We start from the raw sequence: 19,195 nt of genomic DNA on the forward strand, positions 1-19,195 counted from the left end.
GGCCAAAGTTCTTGAGATAAGAAGCACTATATTCTTGGGAATTTTGACCCTGGATTATCCAACATTAAAAATCAGCAGTAACAACAACAAAATGAAAATTAAAAAAAAAGAAAAATGATCTTCTGTTTCTTACAGAGAAGAAAATGGTACAGATGCATGAACAAATGCACACGGCATTACTGCCTAAGAGAGCTTTTACATGTTGGTTCTGTCTTCTCTATTTACTCACTTCTTTAATCAAGAGGATTTCTGTTACTCGCAACTAAAAACAGAATTAAAAGAAGTTATGTTACATAGAGTAAGGGTTTACAGGAAAAAAAAATCCGAGAAAAGTCAATAGATGAATACGAGCAAAATGCACATGACTAAATGAGTTCTAAGGCAGCAGAAAAGAATTTACGATTTACTCCGGTCCTCTGCTTTAATCCCTTGTAATTCTACGTATCAAAGGCATAGCACTTTCTCTTAAAAGTTTTTTTTAAAAATAAGAGAGATGATTAACTGACAAGTAAAAGCTGCATTCACATGTAGGACTGGATTTCAATTTCTGGCTTTGCTTCTTACGAATAGGTGACCCTGGTCAAGTTATTTCAGTTTACTTTTACCGGTATAAAAGTTAATATTGTTTGTATTAATTCTCAAGGTTCTTGAAAAGGTTCAGGGAAAGGGTAGATTAAAAAAAAAAGGAGGGGGGGTTGGGGGAGGCTGTATATTGTCCCTACAGTAATGTTTTAGAATTTTCAATGACTTACACATGCATTAACCGTCTCAGTTTTAATTCATAAGAAAACTTTGATGAAGGAAGATTAAAAAAAGAAAAATCGGGCTTCCCTGGTGGCGCAGTGGTTGGGAGTCCGCCTGCTGATGCAGGGGACGCGGGTTCGTACCCCGGTCCAGGAGGATCCCACGTGCCGCGGAGCGGCTGGGCCTGTGAGCCATGGCCGCTGAGCCTGCGTGTCCGGAGCCTGTGCTCCGCAACAGGAGAGGCCACAGCGGTGAGAGGCCCACGTACCGAAGGAAAAAAAAAAAAAAGAAAAAAGAAAAGAAAAATCGAAGAGGGGTAAAATTATCTCACTGTGACTTAATATGTTCTAAGCTCCTGCTGTAAGCCACTCTGTGCCAGGCACTAGGCCTATAAAGATGAATAAGACACAATTGTTGGTCTCAAGAGCCTTATAGTCCAGTATCAGAGTTACTAAATAGTAAAACAGAACCCAAGATGTTTAGAATCTTAGTCCTGTGTACTTAATATCACACACCTATAAAAAATCTTGCTGTGAGTCAAATACTACTTGTGAGAGGGAGAATTCTAAAGATGGCCTCCTAACAGGCCCCTCCTCTGGTAATTTAATCGAACTCCAATCTAAAGAATGTTGTGAAGGGATTCTGCAGATGTAATTAAAGTCCCAAATCAGTTGATCTTAACATACAGATAATTCAGCTGGGTCTGACCCAATCAAGTGAGCCCTTTAAAAGCTGAGAGCATTCTTCTGTTGGGAGTGGGGCGGCAGATCAGATTCAAAGGGTGAGAAGGACCTGACACTGCACAGCTGGCTTTGAAGATGGAGGGGACAGATGAAGAGGCCTACAGGCAGCCTCCAGGGGCACAGAGTGGCCCTTGGCCGACAGTCAGCCAGGAAACATGGACCTCAGACCTCCAGCTGCAAAACACTGAGGTGCCATTGTTGTCGGAATGAGTGTAAAGACAAATTCTTCCCCAGAGTCTTCAGATAAGGGCCCAGCCTGGCCAACCCCTTGGATTTCAGCCTTGAGAAACCCTAAACAGAACTCAGCTGAGCTCAACTAACTTCTAGTCTACGTAACCGTGAGCTGATAAATGGGCATTGTTTTAAGCCTCTAAGTTTGCGGTAATATGCGACGACGCAGCAACAGGAAACGAATACACTGCTATATAAGTAAACTATAAACTGCCAAAGTGGCATTATTCAACAAAAATCACTTATTATTTCATTTCAAACAGCAAAGAGCCGAAATTACATAATAAATACCAGAAAATCTACCATACACACATGCACACACAACAACAAAGCAGAGAAAACAAGTTTGGCATTAAATAAGAATAAATTATTTTTTAAATGAATTTAGTTATTTAAAGCATGCCTTTCACTTTTCTAGCCCCATTTTTTTTCTTTAATTTTTGACCCTGGATTAAGCAGGTTACATATATTTAGATTAAGCAGGTTACATATATTTAGATTAAACAGGTTACATATATTTAGATTTTACCCTAGCCCAAGCCAAGTCTCCTTCTCAATTTTTTTTTTTACTGTGGAAAAATACACAGGAAATTTACCATCTTAACCATTTTTAAGTGTGCAGTTCAGTAGTATTAAATACATTCATAATGTTGTGTCACCATCAGCACAATCCATAGCCGTAACTCTTTTCATCTCATAAAACTGAAACTCTGTACCCATTAAACATTAACTCCCCATCTCCTCTCATTCCAAGCTCTGGCAACTACCATGCTACTGTCTGTCTCTATGATTTTTTTTAAATTAATTAATTAATTTATTTTTGGCTGTGTTGGGTCTTCGTTTCTGTGCGAGGGCTTTCTCTAGTTGTGGCAAGCGGGGGCCACTCTTCATCGCGGTGCGTGGTCCTCTCACTGTCGCGGTCTCTCTTGCTGCGGAGCACAGGCTCCAGATGCGCAGGCTCAGTAGTTGTGGCTCACGGGCCCAGTTACTCCATGGCATGTGGGATCTTCCCAGACCAGGGCTCGAACCCGTGTCCGCTGCATTGGCAGGCAGACTCTCAACCACTGCGCCACCAGGGAAGGCCTCAGTATTGACTCTTTTCTTGGAAATACCACATTCTCTCTCTGGAAAAAGTGAACTGTTCCAGTAACTTTCTTCCCGCTGTCTGCGAGGACAAGATCAGCATGTCACTGCTCTCGGATTTATGTTTCTGTTGTATACATCACTGGGGGCCTGTGATCCTGGAAGATGCCAAGGGGCACTAATCATTTGATTAGAGTAGCTTCCACAGCTTAACAGCTGTTTTCAGTGTTGTTCAAAGTTCTGCCCACAGACCTGTCAACAGGCAACACCTGGGAGCTTGCTGAGGTGCAGAATCTTGGCAGTCTCACCCCACACCTTCTTCAATCTCTTTTGTGGTTTTACAGTCTTCATCCTTTGCCTCCTTAAAGGTGTTGACTTTAAATGGATCTGGCATCTCTGGCTCTGTGGCCCCTTCCCTCTTGGGTGTGCAGTTCATAGCAGGCATCCCCGGGCAATGGGGTGTCCTGGAGGTTGGGCTGGGGATGAGAAAGCTCCCTTGGCTGGCCCCTTTGGTGTCCTAACTAAGAAATCATCTCCAAAACCAAAGTCATAAAGCTTTCCCTCAATGTTTTCTTCTAAGAGTTTTAGAGTTTTATAGCTCTTAGGTTTTTGATCCATTTTGTGTTAATTTTTGTTTATGGTCTTAGGTAAGGGTTCAACTTCATTCTTTTGCATGTGGATATCTAGTTTTCCCAGCACCATTTTTTAAAAGACTGTCCTTTCTCCATGGACTTGGCACCCTTGTCAAAATTCGTTTGATCATATACGCAAGGACTTATTCCTGGGCTCTCTAGTCTATTCCACCGGCCTATGTGTCTGTCTTTATGCCAGCGCCACATTGTTTTGATTACTGTAGCTTTGCAGTAAGTTTTGAGGTCATGAAGTGTGACTCTTCCAGTTTTGTTCTTTTTCAAGACTGTTTTGATTATTCCGGGTCCTCTGAGGTTCCATATGAATTTCAGGATGGGGTTTTCTAGTTCTGCAAAAATGACATTTGGGTTTTGATAGGATAATTACATTGAATTTCTAGATCACTTTGGGTAGCATTGACATTTTAACAATATTAAGTTTTCCAATCCATGAACATAAATGTGTTTTAATTTAGTTATGTCATCTGTAATTTCTTTCAGCAATGCTTTGTAGTTTTCATAGTACAAGACTTTCAACTCCTTGATTAAGTTAACTTCTAATTATTTTATTTTTTAATGCTATTGTAGATGAAATTGCTTTTGTAATTTCCTTTTCAGATTGTTCATTGTTAGTGTATAGAAATGCAACTGATTTTTGTGCACTGACTTTGTGTCCTGCTACTTTACCTGAATTCATTTATTAGTTCTAACAGGTTTTTTTTTGAACATGTGTGGAATCTTTAGGGTTTTTTTTTTTTTTTTTAACTTTTTTACATTGGAGTGTAGTTGATTGACAATGTTGTGTTAGTTTCAGGTGTTAGGGTTTTATACATATAAGATCATGTCATTTTCAGAGATAATTTTACTTCTTCCTTTCCAATTTGGATGGCTTTTCTTTCTTTCTTGTATAATTGCTCTTAGAATTTCCAGTACCATGTTAAATAGAAATGGTAAAAGTGGGCATCCTTACCTTGTTCTTAATCTTAGAGGAAAAGCTTTCAGTGTTTCACCATTGAACATGAAGCTCAATGTGGGTTTTTCATATATGGATTTTATTGTGTTGACGTAGTTTCCTTCTATTCCTAGTTTTATGAGTGTAAAAACAAAAAATCTTAATAGGTTGTTGTGTTCGATTATGATGATCAGGTTACCTCCCCCCCCCCGCCTCCATTCAGTTAATATGGTATACTGCATTGGTTGATTTTCATATGCTGAACCATCCTTGGAACCCACTTGGTCATGGTGTGTAATTCTTTTCATATGCTGCTGAATTCAATTGGCTAGTATTTTGTTGAAGATTTTTGCATCAATGTTTATAAGTGATAGTGGTCTGTAGTTTTTTCTTGCAGTGTCTTTGTCTGGCTTTGGTTATCAGAGTAATGCTGGATACATAGAAAAATAAGTTACAAAGTATTCCCTGCTCTATAATTTTTTGGTAAAAGTTTGGGAACTATTGGTGTTAGTTCTTCAAACACTTGGTAGAATTCCTCAGATCCAGGGCTCTTCACTGTCAGGAGATTTTGATTTTTTGATTCAATCTCCTTATTAGTTATATGTCAATTCAGATTTTCTGTTGTGATTTAGTCTTGGTAGGTTTCGTGTTTCTAGGAATTTGTCTATTTCATTAGGTTATCCAATATGTTGGTTTGCAATTGTTCACAGTACCCTCTTTTAATCCTTTTTATTTTATAGAATAGATAGTAATGTCCATACTTTCTTTTTTTTTTTTTTTGCGGTATGCGGGCCTTTCACTGCTGTGGCCTCTCCCGTTGCGGAGCACAGGCTCCGGATGCGCAGGCTCAGCGGCCATGGCTCACGGGCCCAGCCGCTCTGCGGCATGTGGGATCTTCCCGGACCAGGGCACGAACCCGTGTCCCCTGCATTGGCAGGCGGACACTCAACCACTGCGCCACCAGGGAAGTCCCATATTTTCATTTTTATTTTAGTAATTTGAGGTTTTCTTTCCTGGGTTCTTTTTTTTTTCCTCTGGTTCTCTCTTTTCTTCTGGGTTCATCTAGCTAAAGGCTTGTCAATTTTGTTGACCTTTTTGAAAAACCAACTTTTGGTTTCATTAATTTATCTCTATAGTATTCTTTTCACTTTTAACAGAATTTCATTCATCGTCACAGTAAAAATTTAGCAGCTCCTTTAGCAGACTTTTACTACTTCAGAAAGATCCTAATTAAATTAGAATTTATAAGGCTTAGGGCTAAAGATGCCAATTTATAATTTACATTGTTTGATACTACAGTATAGGACAGGAATTAGGCCAATAAATGGGTTCAGAATATGAAACATCCCTAATATAATTTCAGTTTGAAACTGATATTAATACACTGTCAGAGCTACTAGCTCCTTGCTTAGAGAAAAACTGAGGTTCAATAGTAAATGGTTAAGGTGTAATATTACAATAAACACAGACTGCTTTTTAACATACTGCTCTGTAGATCAACTTCGAGGGCAAAGAAAAACAAACATAACTGATGATTTCAGTACTTTGGTCTTTTGTTTACAATAAAAGAACTTTAAACAAATTTAAAATTTATTTCAGAATATGGATCTGTAAGGATCCTCAAAACATTACCCATGTCTTAATTGCTATCCCAAACCAGAGACCTTTACAATTAATAACAAAAGAAGCAAAAATCTAAATCCATGTAGTCAACTTAATATTAAGGAATAATCTATAGGTTTTGTTTTCTAACATTTCTTTGCTTATCATAATGGCTCTGTCTCTCCTTTTTTTTTTTTTTTGGCTGCACCATGCAGCATGAGGGATCTTAGTTCCCCAACCAGTGATCAAACTCATGCCACCTCAGTGGAAGCGTGGAGTCCTATCCATTGGACTGCTAGGGAATTCCCCATAATGTCTCTTTTGGTCTAATATTTTCAGTAATCTTCCTTGCTATCTTTGTACCGCTAGGACGAGTTTAGATCTGTTTAAAGTTTATTACGAAAGAAAATAAAGGAAAGAAAAACAAAAGCACTGAAATCATGAACTACGAGATTTACGTATTGCTAAGGAAGAAGAGAATAATCTTTATGAGTTGTACTGTGTTTTCATAAAACTAACTACCAATCAATATCACTCAATAGTAAATCTAACTTATTTCAAAAAGAGGATCATTTTTTATTTGTAATTATTATGAACAAAATTAATGATAACAGTTGACACCTTTCAACTAAGGCTCTTAATATACTTTGAAGACCTTACTAATTCTCACTACTTTTCAAGATAATGGTAATTATATATTTTTAATAATTTTTTTGATGTGGACCATTTTTAAAGTCTTTATTGAATTTGTTATAATATTGCTTCTGTTTTATGTTTTGGTTTTTTGGCCCCGAGGCATGTGGGATCTTAGCTTCTCAACCAGGGATCGAACCCCCACCCCTTGCATTGGAAGGCGAAGTGTTAACTGCTGGACCGCCAGGGAAGTCCCTAATGGTAATTATTGAGAGAAGATAATGAATTGAAGTGTAAATGTCAGCTAAAGGTCAAGAATAGTAAGAACAAAAGAGGCCAGGCTGATATTTTCCACCGGAATAACAGAAAACAACAAAGTTTTCTGAGTTGACAGAGTGGATTTTTAAAAAATATCAATAAACTGACAAACCACCCCCAATCACTAATTTGTTTATACCATTTAATGCTCTGGGCAAAAAGGCACAGGATTAAAAACCCAAAGGCTGTGGAATCTAAAATTGATACAAATGAACTTATTTACAAAACAGAAACAGACTCACAGACTTAGAAAAACAAACTTACGGTTACCAAAGGGGAAAGGGGGGGGGAGGGATAAATTAGGAGGTTGGGATTAACATATACACACTACTATATATAAAAGAGATAACAACAAGGACCTACTGCACAGCACACAGAACTCTACTCAATACTCTGCAATAGCCTATATGGGAAAAGAATATGAAACAGAATAGATATCCGTATATGTATAACTAAATCACTTTGCTGTACACCTGAAACTAAACACAACATTATAAATCAACTATACTCCAACAACAACAACAAAAAAAATCCAAAGGCACAGGATTAAACATCTAAGGTAAAGTCCCTGGAGAAAGTCAAGGACTCTGGTTTATAGTTACCCCGTATATTAAATGAAGATAAAGGATCTTACCATCCACCATCCTAATGATGATATATGTGAAAGTTATTGGAGGAAGTAAAAATATTATGTAAAAGCATTCTACATCTGCAAGATGTGGGGAACATCTTCTTTATACATGTCATAATAAAGCACTGTGAAAAGCAAATGTGCTAGCTATCATGTGTATATATCACCCAGGTTCAATAGAAAGAGCACCAAATCATAGAAATAATTAGAAAAGTAAAATGTAGTATGGGAAGTCAATTTTAAGTTTTAAAAGTTGAACTCATTAAATACTTTTAAAGACAAAAGTACAGTACACAGATAGGGAACTTAATACAAAGAAAAAGTACTGTATTGAAAATTTTGGGAGCTTATGTCAAGAAATAAATTTTACTTTTTTTTAATTACTAAAGAAAAAAAAATCTGATGTTGCATGACAATAAAGGGATCAATCTGAGGAACAATATAGTTGTGCTACTGCTAATAAATAATTAGTAACGATTATGATGATGATTATAAATATCATATTACTAACAGCATCTACCATCTGTTGGGCTTTTACTATGTAGCAGGTACATTACATACAGCCTTTTATCTCTGAGGAAAAAATAGTTAAGATTTGTATGATTTTACATGGACATAATCTTACTGAGCCCTTTAAACAGAAACTTCTTTACATGTTTCCTCAATTAAGGAATTTGATGCCCACTAACCTCACTGTTGGAGAAGTGTGGTCTCCCCCCTGAGCTTTTCTGATAACCTTATTAGACTGTCATTGCTTTCCTGTCCCTTACTTGCCCTATCCTCCCCTTTTCAAAGAAATACATTGGAACTAACTTGGGGAATACAAGATGTAAAAGTCTCATGTTAATTATCACAGGGCTTGCTATAGAAGCTGAGAATATACTAAACACCTGCTTCAACTGATTCTGTGTATAGAAAATTCACTCATATATATCAGAAGCTGTTCATGCACTCTGGCACATGAGGCCTACTTGTTAACAAAAATCAGTTCTATTATTTCCTCCATAACAAGGGTTACCAACACAATTTGGACTCGCCATCCTACTGTTCAGTAGTTTGTGGGAAGAGGGATCAATGTTTGAACTGCTCCGAAATACGTTTTGGATTGTATTTATAGGTACATGTATACAGATGATCATTCCTAGACAAAGCATTTGTCAAGTACAAAGATACAATTGTCAAACCATGGGAAAGTTGAGTTTGAACCTTAGAGCATAAGATTCCTAATTTTACATTTCAAATAAATGGCAGAAATAAACACAAGTAATTTACCCTAAATTTAATGTGAAAAATCTATCTCTGAGAAAAATCAAAACACAACGACCACATGATTAAGTTATACAAAGGAAACCAAAGCAAACACTCCCCCCACCCATTTATCCCATGTTAAAGGTAGTGGTAGTCTAACAAATTAAGATTTTTCTGGATTTAGAAACCTGACACCTCACTACCCCAAACCTTCCAAATATTTAATAATCATACAAAGTCCAACATATCACTCAAGATTTGCAAGAGGAATGGTGTGTGTGTGGCAACAGAAAAATTACTAAGCAAAAACCCTTTGTACAATTATTTGGGACCATATCAACAATTCAGAACAACTCCAAAGCAATTATGTGGGAAAGTGAACTTCTTGACATTAATGCACACATACTGCTTGAATTACTTCTAAAGCATTCTTAAGAAATTCTTAAGAAAGTAATCTTAAAAATTCTCTAAAAGATTATAGTTTCAAATAAAACTGAATAAAAAACACAATTAACATTTCTGAAGAATAGAGAGTCACAGAAGCGAAATTATTTATAGAAGAAATGGTCAAGGAGCTCTAGGAGATAATATCTGCTTGGAACCATTCAAGGTGATGCCTAATGTCTGCTGGCCTCTCTCCAGCTTGATGAAATTAATATTATTATTACTTTGGTTTATGCAACTTTATTGAAGAAAAATCAATTAGTAGCAGAGCTATCAGTTTATCACTTATCCATTGACAACTTGCATCATTTACTCAGTGTTATATTAAACAGTGTATTGGAAGATAGATTAGCTAATAGCTCCAAGCCTCCTAACAATGTAAATGAAAATTACAAAATGTGTGAGACCCTATTTTGGAATACAAAGAGTGTTTGACTTCCAATTTCCATTCTCTGTAGAACAAGAGCAGGTCATTCCCTTATTGACATGCATAAAACACATCACATTTTCCATTCTGCTGATGCTATCAATTCAATACCAATTCTCCAGCCACATCAGTTATGAGCATAAAGTATATCATGTAACCTCAAATCTCTAACAGTGGAAGGTTTAAACAAGAATGGATGCTGCTAGAATAATGCTGCTTCCTTTGATGTGACAACTCAGCTTCCACCTTCCTCCCCCTCAGATGATTCTTCAGCACATTAGAGCAGTGAGGAATGGTTTTAGTCTCATAACAAAGTTAGAGTGAAAACACTGGCCACAGAATACACATGCTCCATTTTTTTAAAAAAAACTTCTGAATCTTGGGTAACTGTTCTCTTGTAACTACTTTACAGCTTCTAAAAGCACTTACTGCCCAAAGCTGGAAGAACGTAAGTATTCTCAGATGAGCATGTGAATGAATGGAGGGAGGTAAACAAAACATAAAATGAAAAAAGATGAGGTCTGATAGGGGAGCAGCCAGATAAGAAAATAATAAAAGGGACCATAATTTAAAGTTTATTCCAGTTGTAATGAAGGTTATTCTGACTTTAAGGTAGCATCACATGGCATACTTCTGAGTCCATTCCTGAGACAGCCTGCTGTACTTATCTCTGTCTGTTTTATAGATCCATGCAATCTCTGGCACTAGGGGATCATCTGGGTTTGGATCACATAGCAGTGAACAAATGAAGAACATTTTATGTAAACGTTATCCTTAACAAACAGTAGAAAATCATAAGATTTCTTTACAGTTTTATACTATGACATCCCTTCATTTAAAAATGAGTTTTTCTAAATAAAATATTAAGGGGATGGTCAGGAAATTAAGACTTGGAAATGGATGAAATGTATGCTTCCTTAGGAAAACACTTCCATTTCCCTAAGTCACTTTATTTTTATTTTTTCGGTACGCGGGCCTCTCACTGTTGTGGCCTCTCCCGTTGCGGAGCACAGGCTCCGGACGTGCAGGCTCAGCGGCCATGGCTCACAGGCCCAGCTGTTCCGTGGCATGTGGGATCTTCCCAGACCGGGGCACGAACCCATGTTCCCTGCATCAGCAGGCGGACTCTCAAACACTGCGCCACCAGGGAAGCCCCCTAAGTCACTTTAAATATTACTATGCTGAAGGAAGACAACAGATATAAATTATATTCACGGTAGCTGACTTTCAGAATGATAGAGAGGAAAGCAGAGAATATATTGACTAATTCAAAATTCTTAATAGGGAACCTACATTAATTGGTACATACATCTAAAATTTGAGTAAAAATAATAGTTGCTATTTAAAATTAAACCTTCAGGCAGTATCTTAGAGGTAACAAAAGAAGATGAAATGCCTAGTAGTATTTTTTTTAAAAAGGCATTTCATAATAGGTAACTCCCTATTAAGTTAAGAGGTAACTGTATATTAACTGGATTATTTTTTCAACAAGACACTCTATTCCCTGTTGATTCTTAAAACAGCTGACTTTATTTTACATTATGCGAAAACAGAATGACAATTTTTTTTCTAGTTTTATATACTTCATTCCTAATTTCCATTACTTAAATCTCTTCTCTGTATATTATTCCAACTGTAAGCCCCTTGCCAGACACCTTGCACAGAGGCATCTTGGACTTCAAAATCTCCAAGCAGAGTAAATATACCCACATACAGTAAATTCTTGATAAACATTTGAGTAAACAACGAATATAGCATTCAGTGGATTAACATAAAACAAATTCTCATATTCTCCTTGTTCCTCCCCCAGTCGTTATAGTCACCATACTATACGGAATGTGATGTCAGAGACCAGGCCCATTTTTCCTTGCTACACTATGTCCTTGCCATGGAATAGGTTTTCAGTAAGTGTTTGGGGAATGCATGAAATTCTCCTGTAGTATGAACAACTGGGCCATGATTCAAGAATGGTCGTCAAAACGTTTTTGTGCTTATTGCCAAGGGCAACACAACAGACATGGTAGGAAATGCAATACAGGCATACCTCATTTTACTGCACTTGGCAGATACTGTGTTTTTACAAACTGAAGGTCTGTGACAACCTGCAAGTCTATCGGCACCATTTTGCCGACAGCATTTGCTCACTTTGTCATGGTTTGGCAATTCTCACAATATTTCAGACTCTGTCATTATTATTTTATTTGTCATGGCGACCTGTGATCAGTGATCTTTGATGTTACTACTGTAATTGTTTTGGGGTGCATCAAACCACATCCACGTAAGACGGCAAGCTTAACCAATGTGTGTGTGTTCTCACTGCTCCACCAACTGGCCAGCCGTTCCCGTCTCTCCATCTCCTCTGGCCTCCCAGTTCCCTGAGATACAATAACACTGAAATCAGGCCAGTTAATAATCCTATACTGGCATTTAAGTGTTCAAGTGAAAGGCAGAGTCACACGTCTCTCAGTTTAATTCAAGAGCTACAAATGATTAAGTTTAGTGAGGAAGGCATATCGAAAGCTGAGACAGACTGAAGGCTAGGGCTGCTGTGCCAAGCAATCAGCCAAGTTGTGAGCATAAGAGAAAAGTTCTTGGAGGAAAGTGCTACTCCAGTGAACACACCAATGACAGGAAAGTGAAACTGCCTAACTGCTGATACGGAGAGAGTTGTCTGGATAGAAAATCCAAGCAGCCACAACATTCCCTTAAGCCAAAGCCTAATTCAGAGCAAAGCTCTGACTCTCGGCAATTCTGTGAAGGTTGAGAGAGGTGAGGAAGCTGTGGAAGATTAAAGCCAACAGAGGTTGGTTCGTGAGGTTGCAGAAAAGAAGCCATCTCCGTAACATAAAAGTGCAAGGTGAAACAGCAAGTGTGATGTAGAAGCTGCAGCAAGTTATCCAGAAGATCTAATAGCCTCCTACTGGAAAAAGATGCCATCTAGGACTTCCATAGCTAGAGAGGAGAAATCAATGCCTGGCTTCAAAGTTTCAAAGGACAGGCTGATTCTCTTGTTAGGGGCTAATGCAGCTGGTGACTTTAAGTTGAAGCCAGTGCTCACTTACCATCCTGAAAATCCTAGGGCCCTTCAGAATTACACTAAACCTACGCTGCCTGTGCTCTATCAGTGGAACAACAAAGCCTAGATGATAGCACATCTATTTACAACATGGTTAACTGAATATTTTAAGCCCACTGTTGAGACCTACTGCACGGAAAAAAAGATTCCTTTCAAAATATTGATACTACCACTCACTGACATTGCACCTGGTCACCCAAGAGCTCTGATGGAGACGTACAACAAGATTCATGTTGTTTTCATGCCTGCTAACACAACATCCACTCTGCAGCCCATGGATCAATGAGTAATTTCAACTTTCAAGTCTTATTACTTAATAAATACATTTTGTAAGGCTATAGCTGCCACAGACAGTGATTCTTCTGATGGATCTGGGCAAAGTAAATTGAAAGCCTCTGGAAAGATTCACCATTCTAGGTGCCATTCAGAACACGTGTGATTCATGAGAAGATGTCAAAATATGAACAGTAATAGCAGTTTGGAAGAATTTGATTCCAACCCTCCTGGATGACTTTGAGGGGTTCAAGACTTCAGTGGAGGAAGTAACTGCAGATGCAGTGGAAACAGCAAAGGAACTAGAATTAGAAGTGGAGCCTGAAGACATGAATGAACTGCTGCAATCTTATGATAAAACTTCTAACAGACGAGGAGTAGCTTCCTGTGGGTGAGCAAGGAGAGTGGTTTCTTGAGATGGCATCTACTCCTGGTGAAGATGCTGTGAAAATTATTGAAATGACAACAAAGGATTTAGAATATTTGATAAACTTGGATGATGAAGCAGCAGCCAAGTCTGAGAGGATTTGATTCCAATTTTTTTTTTTTTGGGGGGTACGCGGGCCTCTCACTGTTGTGGCCTCTCCCGTTGCGGAGCACAGGCTCTGGACGCGCAGGCTCAGAGACCACGGCTCATGGGCCCAGCCGCTCCGCGGCCTGTGGGATCCTCCCAGACCGGGGCACGAACCCGTGTCCCCTGCATTGGCAGGCGGACTCTCAACCACTGCACCACCAGGGAAGCCCTAATTCCAATTTTGAAAGAAGTTCTGCTGTCGGTAAAATGTTACCAAACATCATTGCATGCTACAGAGAAATGGTTTGTGAAAGGAAGTGTAAATTGATGCAGCAAACTTCATTGTCTTATTTTAAGAAATGGTCACAGTGACCCCAACCTTTAGCAACCACCACCCTGATTAGTCAGCAGCCATCAGCGTCTAGGCAAGATGCTCCACCAGCAAAAAGATTATGCTTTGCTGAAGGCTCAGATGATGGTTAGCAGTTTTTTTAGCAATAACGTATTTTTAATTAAGGTCTGAACCTTAATTAAAAGTTCACTACGAATTAATACATAATGCTATGGCACCCTTAGCAGACTACAGTAGAGCATAAACATAACTTTTATATATGCTGGGAAACTTCGTGTGACTTGCTTTATCGTAATATTTGCTTTACTGCAGTGGTCTGGAAACGAACCTGCAGTAAGTTCAACGTATGCTATAATCCAAATTAATCGCTTGTTGATAAACGTGACCTGAAAGAGGGAACATTAGGTGTAGAAAAGAAACTAGAAGGAAATCTTTTACTATTTCAATCACAAATGCAATAGAATTTAAACATTTTCTCTGATCCAACCAGGATACTGGCATTCTGTCATCACTGAGTGTACTGACTGCAAGCATGAGAATTTTTTGCAAGTGCTATTACTAAAAATGACTAGAAAAATTATGTTATTCCTCTAAATTTCTTAGATAATTACCACCTTACTATACTGAATCAGTGGGGCCTAAATGCTTTTTTACTGCTGTATGAGTTGCTATCAATTTCTAACACATTTCTGGCATATAATGAAGAATAAAATTTTTGACTGAATGAAGGAATGAAATAACCTTTAAAAGAACCTTCTTAAATTATTCTACAAAAATAAGATATAAGTTTCGGCATGTAGCCCTCAAGGTCTTTAGGATGTAGAAAGAATGACAGAATATTCTCCAAAAATGAATTCTTTATTCATTGGGTTAAACTGAAACAGAAATGTTTGGCTTCCCTGGTGGCACAGTGGTTGAGAGTCCGCCTGCCAATGTGGGGCACACAGGTTCGAGCCCCGGGCCGGGAGGATCCCACATGCCGCGGAGCAACTAAGCCCGTGTGCCACAACTACTGAACCTGCACTCTAGAACTTACGAGCCACAACTACTGAAGCCCACACGCTTGGAGCCCGTGCTCCACAGCAGGAGAAGCCACCACAAGGAGAAGCCTGCACACCAGAGAGAGGAGTGGTCCCCGTTCACTGCAACTAGAGAAAAGCCCGCGCGCAGAGTTTTATGCCTCCTCCCTTGAATCCGGGCAGGCTTTATTGACATGTGTCATCAAAAGACAACAGTGGAAGTGACATTCTGAGACTTCTGAGCCTAGGTCAAAAGAAAGCTTGCAGCTTTGCTTGGCTATTGGAACATTCTTTCTGGAACTCTGAGTTGCCCATAATGAGTCTGATTACCTGAGCCTACTGTGCTGGAGGGACCACAGGTAGGTGCTCCCAGTTCCAGCTGAACCTACATTCCAGCCATTCCCACCAAGGGGCCAGATATGTGAGTGAAAGAGTTGTGGACCTTCCAGGCCAGCCCACCTGCCATTTAAATATCAGTGAGGGATCTCTTTTGACGCCTTGTATGAGAGAAGATTCACTCAGCCAAGCCCTTGTGCCAAACCCTGACTCACAAATCATGAGATATTAAAAAACAAAATGTTGTTTTAAAATTGTGAGCTTTGTTTTGTGATCAGCTGTTGTATAGCAATAGATAACAGGAACACTGAGAAGTGAACACTGTGAGTACTACTTGAAACAATTTTTATCTATCTTGAATCTGTGGACCAACTCATCAATTTCTATCCATGCCTAGAATTAAAAGCCTTCTGAGGGGTTAGTTCTAAGTCATCATACATGTGTAGCATCAAAAGCCTCAAGTGACCTTTTCTTCCCCACCAACCTCTTTTCTCAGTCATAGTTGATCAATTGCTTCCCCTAGGGTTGTTTTTGCCAATACAACTCCTGCAGTTTCAATCTCTCTAATTCTAATCTCCTCTAATCTTAGGTTATTTTCGACTCTCACAACACGGATAGGCGCAGAATGGAACGAAAAAGTATAAAGCCACTAAAAAAACATATTGGCCACATACAAATAAAAAGAAATATATTACATGATACAAGCAAATCAAAGAGCTAGACTCAACAAGCTAATCCAGATGACTCCAAAAAACAGCTGGTAGGCGTGTCGCAAAAGGTCAACTTACCCTTTTACAATTCTGAAAGTGAGTTTTGTATGAAAAGTATAATTATATATAGAATATTTAATATTTGTAGCCAGGGGAAAAAATCCTGTTTACCTGCAAATCAATATTGTTGTCAATGCAACGTTCATTCTTCTCTGCCAAAATCTTCCCATAGTTTTCAGATTTGATAAGATTTTCAACTCCGGTTGTATCTTTCACTTCTGCCTCCAAATCCTTCATTGTTTCAGTTTCATTTTTTACAGTAACAGTATCAGACATCCTCATTAGCAAAGGTTATTTTAGAATTCTACAGGGAACTTGAAGCCTTAGCAAGCAAGAAAAAAAAAATTAATTCAGTTTGAAATATTTCTTACATTGAGTTAGTGCACAACATTGACTAAATGCCTTCTATGTTCCAGGAATAATGTAAAATATACACGGATAGAAGCAAAATTCCTGCTTCTAAGGAACTGTAAAATACAGTTTAGTGGCAGACATATTCAAAAATAAAAAATCATAAAACAATGAGATAAGGGCTATAATAAGGGTATGAGGTGATTTTGATGCGCACACCACTTGTGAAAATTCCCAAGAAACATTAAGGAATAAGCCCTATTGAGATGTAAGGTAATGGCTGGAGAATTATAAATGCATATTTAGATGACATCAGAAATCTTTTTCTCTGAAGGGATATTATAAGTATTACCCTGTGAAAAAAAATTTTCCTGTCATAGCTTTCATCTAGATTTCTGAAATTTCTAATTTGTTACATTAACCTGCAATTCCAAAAGGAAATAACTTAAAAAATAGACAGTAACATTCTATACAAAACACAGTTGTGAATCTTCACTAATAACTGTTCAGCGTTATGAATCAAGCCTTGAAAACTCTCCTGACTCATGTGATTCAGGGCCAAACAACACATATGGGCTCTATAGATCAGATATATAAGATGCCAATATATTTCATATCTTTAGTGAGTTTAAGACAACAATGGGGACTTTACACTGAATATCAAATAGGAATGTATCAGATAAAGCTGTCATTTTAGGACATGTGAGAAATGTGAACCTGAACAGCAGAACTTGATGTAAACCACTCCGTTTTTTCTAGCCTTATTGAGATATAGTTCATATATAACAATGTGTAAGCCTAAGGAGTACAACGTGATGATCTGATACACTTATATACTGTGAAATGATTAACATAATCCATCACACCACATAATTAAATTTTTGTGTGTGTGGTGAGGACAAAGACAACTTATTTCAAAATGCATCCAAAAAATGTAGATGAATTGATGGAGAGGTAGAGGGATAGATATAGATGGACAGATGCAGGTTAAAGCAAGTAAGATAAAATGTTAACGACAGAATGCAGGGGTGGTTAAATGGCTGTTCACCGTAAAATTCTTTCAACTTCTCCGTATTTCTGAACATTTCTTAATAAAATCTAGAAGGGGGTGAAAAAAACAGTAGAACTTGTCTTTCCTATATAGAAAATTCAAGAGTTCCTTTCCTGAAAGAATGTTTTGCAACTAAGTATCTAAACAGATTTCAGGAATCCATAAATACATCTGAAAAGCTTAAAAAAAAAAAAAGTCTTCCTTAATTATATCCACACCAAAGTTAAGTGGTTCATTCTCAAAACAGTAAGGTGACTAAGGCGGGAGGGGGTACTTAAGTACTCTTGGCTCCTTGCTTTTTGTATATAAGATTTTGAAAGAAAAAGTGAGATGTTTTTCTCAAGTGACAAGACAGGTTACCTGATGTGTTCTATGGATTTGGGATTGTGGTGTCCCACAAAAATAAAATAAAATAATCCAAGGTTCTTTCTCACAGTTGTCAACCAGGATGTCAATTGTCTTGACCAATTTGGAATCTGGCAGGAGGAGTCCCATGTCCTTGTCACCACTGTAGATTCCTGGACTGAAATGGACTGTCTTGGATCAAATATATCATTCCTTTCAGTGGCCTAAAATTCAAACAAAAGAAAACATTATAACAAAATAGCCGAGGGAAATGAAACACTACACAGTAAATTGGAAATGAAAAATATTACTGCTGGTGACTTTATTATTTTCTTGTCCTAAACAAGAGCCAGAACACTTAATTACAACCAATTCTGACATGCATTGGTTTTGTGAGCCTGGGTAAACCATGAGGCCACCTAAGAGAGTTTTGCAGTAAAAGCAGAAGGAAGAAGAAAGCAAGGGAATGTATTAAGAACCAAGTATGTGGTCTGTGTTGTAAGGGAGATATAATTTTCGTTTTAAAAGGTTTTCCCAAGATCAGAACCAGGAACACTTGCCTCCAAGAACTATGATTTTTAGAGTTTCTTCCAGAGCTACAACTCTATGGACTTAAGACAGTAATTCTGAAAAATAATCACATTCCAGGTTTTTAAAAGTCCAAAAGAACAAAAGCTATGATAAGCCATTTAACATTTTCAAAGAAACGCACATGGCCTATAAAGGGTGGCGTGACTATTTATAAAGACATCTGAAAGACTAAAGCCAAAATTCTCTCAGTGTCATCTGTTTTGAAAGTTAGTTTCATTTAAAACTTTTCTGGTGCAAGTGACTACATCACAGCAAAAAAACACTCTAAAAATCCTATATAGCTCTTCCATCTTCCTTTGACAATTTTGTTGTCAATGAACACAACAGCACAATTTTAAGGTGAAACAACTGAGCAGAATGAGGTCCAAGTATCAAGAGATAAAATACTAATACTGCTGAGCATGCATCACAGAAGAATTCACATCTTACACTAACTCTTCAAAAAACAATTTTGAAATGGAATTATTTAGAACCCTGATACAGATACACATTAGTTTTCACATCTCAATGTCACTCTGTTTGACTACAGGATAACAGAAAAGGAGGTATCATAAACAAATGTCAAAACTGTTTTTAACTGACATTGTCATCTCAATATGACCAAGGTTCTGGGCCACTAAATCAAATGGCTAGGCTTAAAAAAAAAAAGTCCACCCAAAACAAACCAAAAAATACTTAAATATAATTTTTGTCATTAAAAAATTTTTCTCTCATAAAATGGTAGACACAAGATGGCAGCACTCACTAAGCAGCCAAATTCTTTGTGTTCCTGCACACTTTGGGATTTAATCATGAATCCTTTAAAATCGAAATTCTAAAGAAGCATGGTTGT

General features: G+C 37.8%; 1 protein-coding gene across 13 annotated transcripts in view; it reads right to left on the reverse strand.

Moving 5' to 3' along the window:
- The window catches only part of R3HDM1 (R3H domain containing 1), a 114,600-nt gene extending 96,674 nt beyond the window's left edge, over window positions 1–17,926 (reverse strand). For all 13 annotated transcript variants that reach the window (XM_019925502.3, XM_019925495.3, XM_019925491.3 and 10 more), the window contains exons 1-2: window positions 17,788–17,926; window positions 16,137–16,347 (exon numbers count right to left, since the gene is read on the reverse strand). In XM_019925502.3, coding sequence (XP_019781061.1) covers window positions 16,137–16,307 — 171 coding nt within the window. In that variant the 5' untranslated portion in view covers window positions 16,308–16,347; window positions 17,788–17,926. The remainder of the gene's footprint in view (window positions 1–16,136; window positions 16,348–17,787) is intronic.
- Between the last annotated feature and the right edge of the window lie 1,269 nt (window positions 17,927–19,195).

The sequence above is a fragment of the Tursiops truncatus genome, chromosome 7 (genome assembly GCF_011762595.2).
Source record: "Tursiops truncatus isolate mTurTru1 chromosome 7, mTurTru1.mat.Y, whole genome shotgun sequence".
In the NCBI taxonomy this organism is placed as follows: Eukaryota; Metazoa; Chordata; class Mammalia; order Artiodactyla; family Delphinidae; genus Tursiops; species Tursiops truncatus.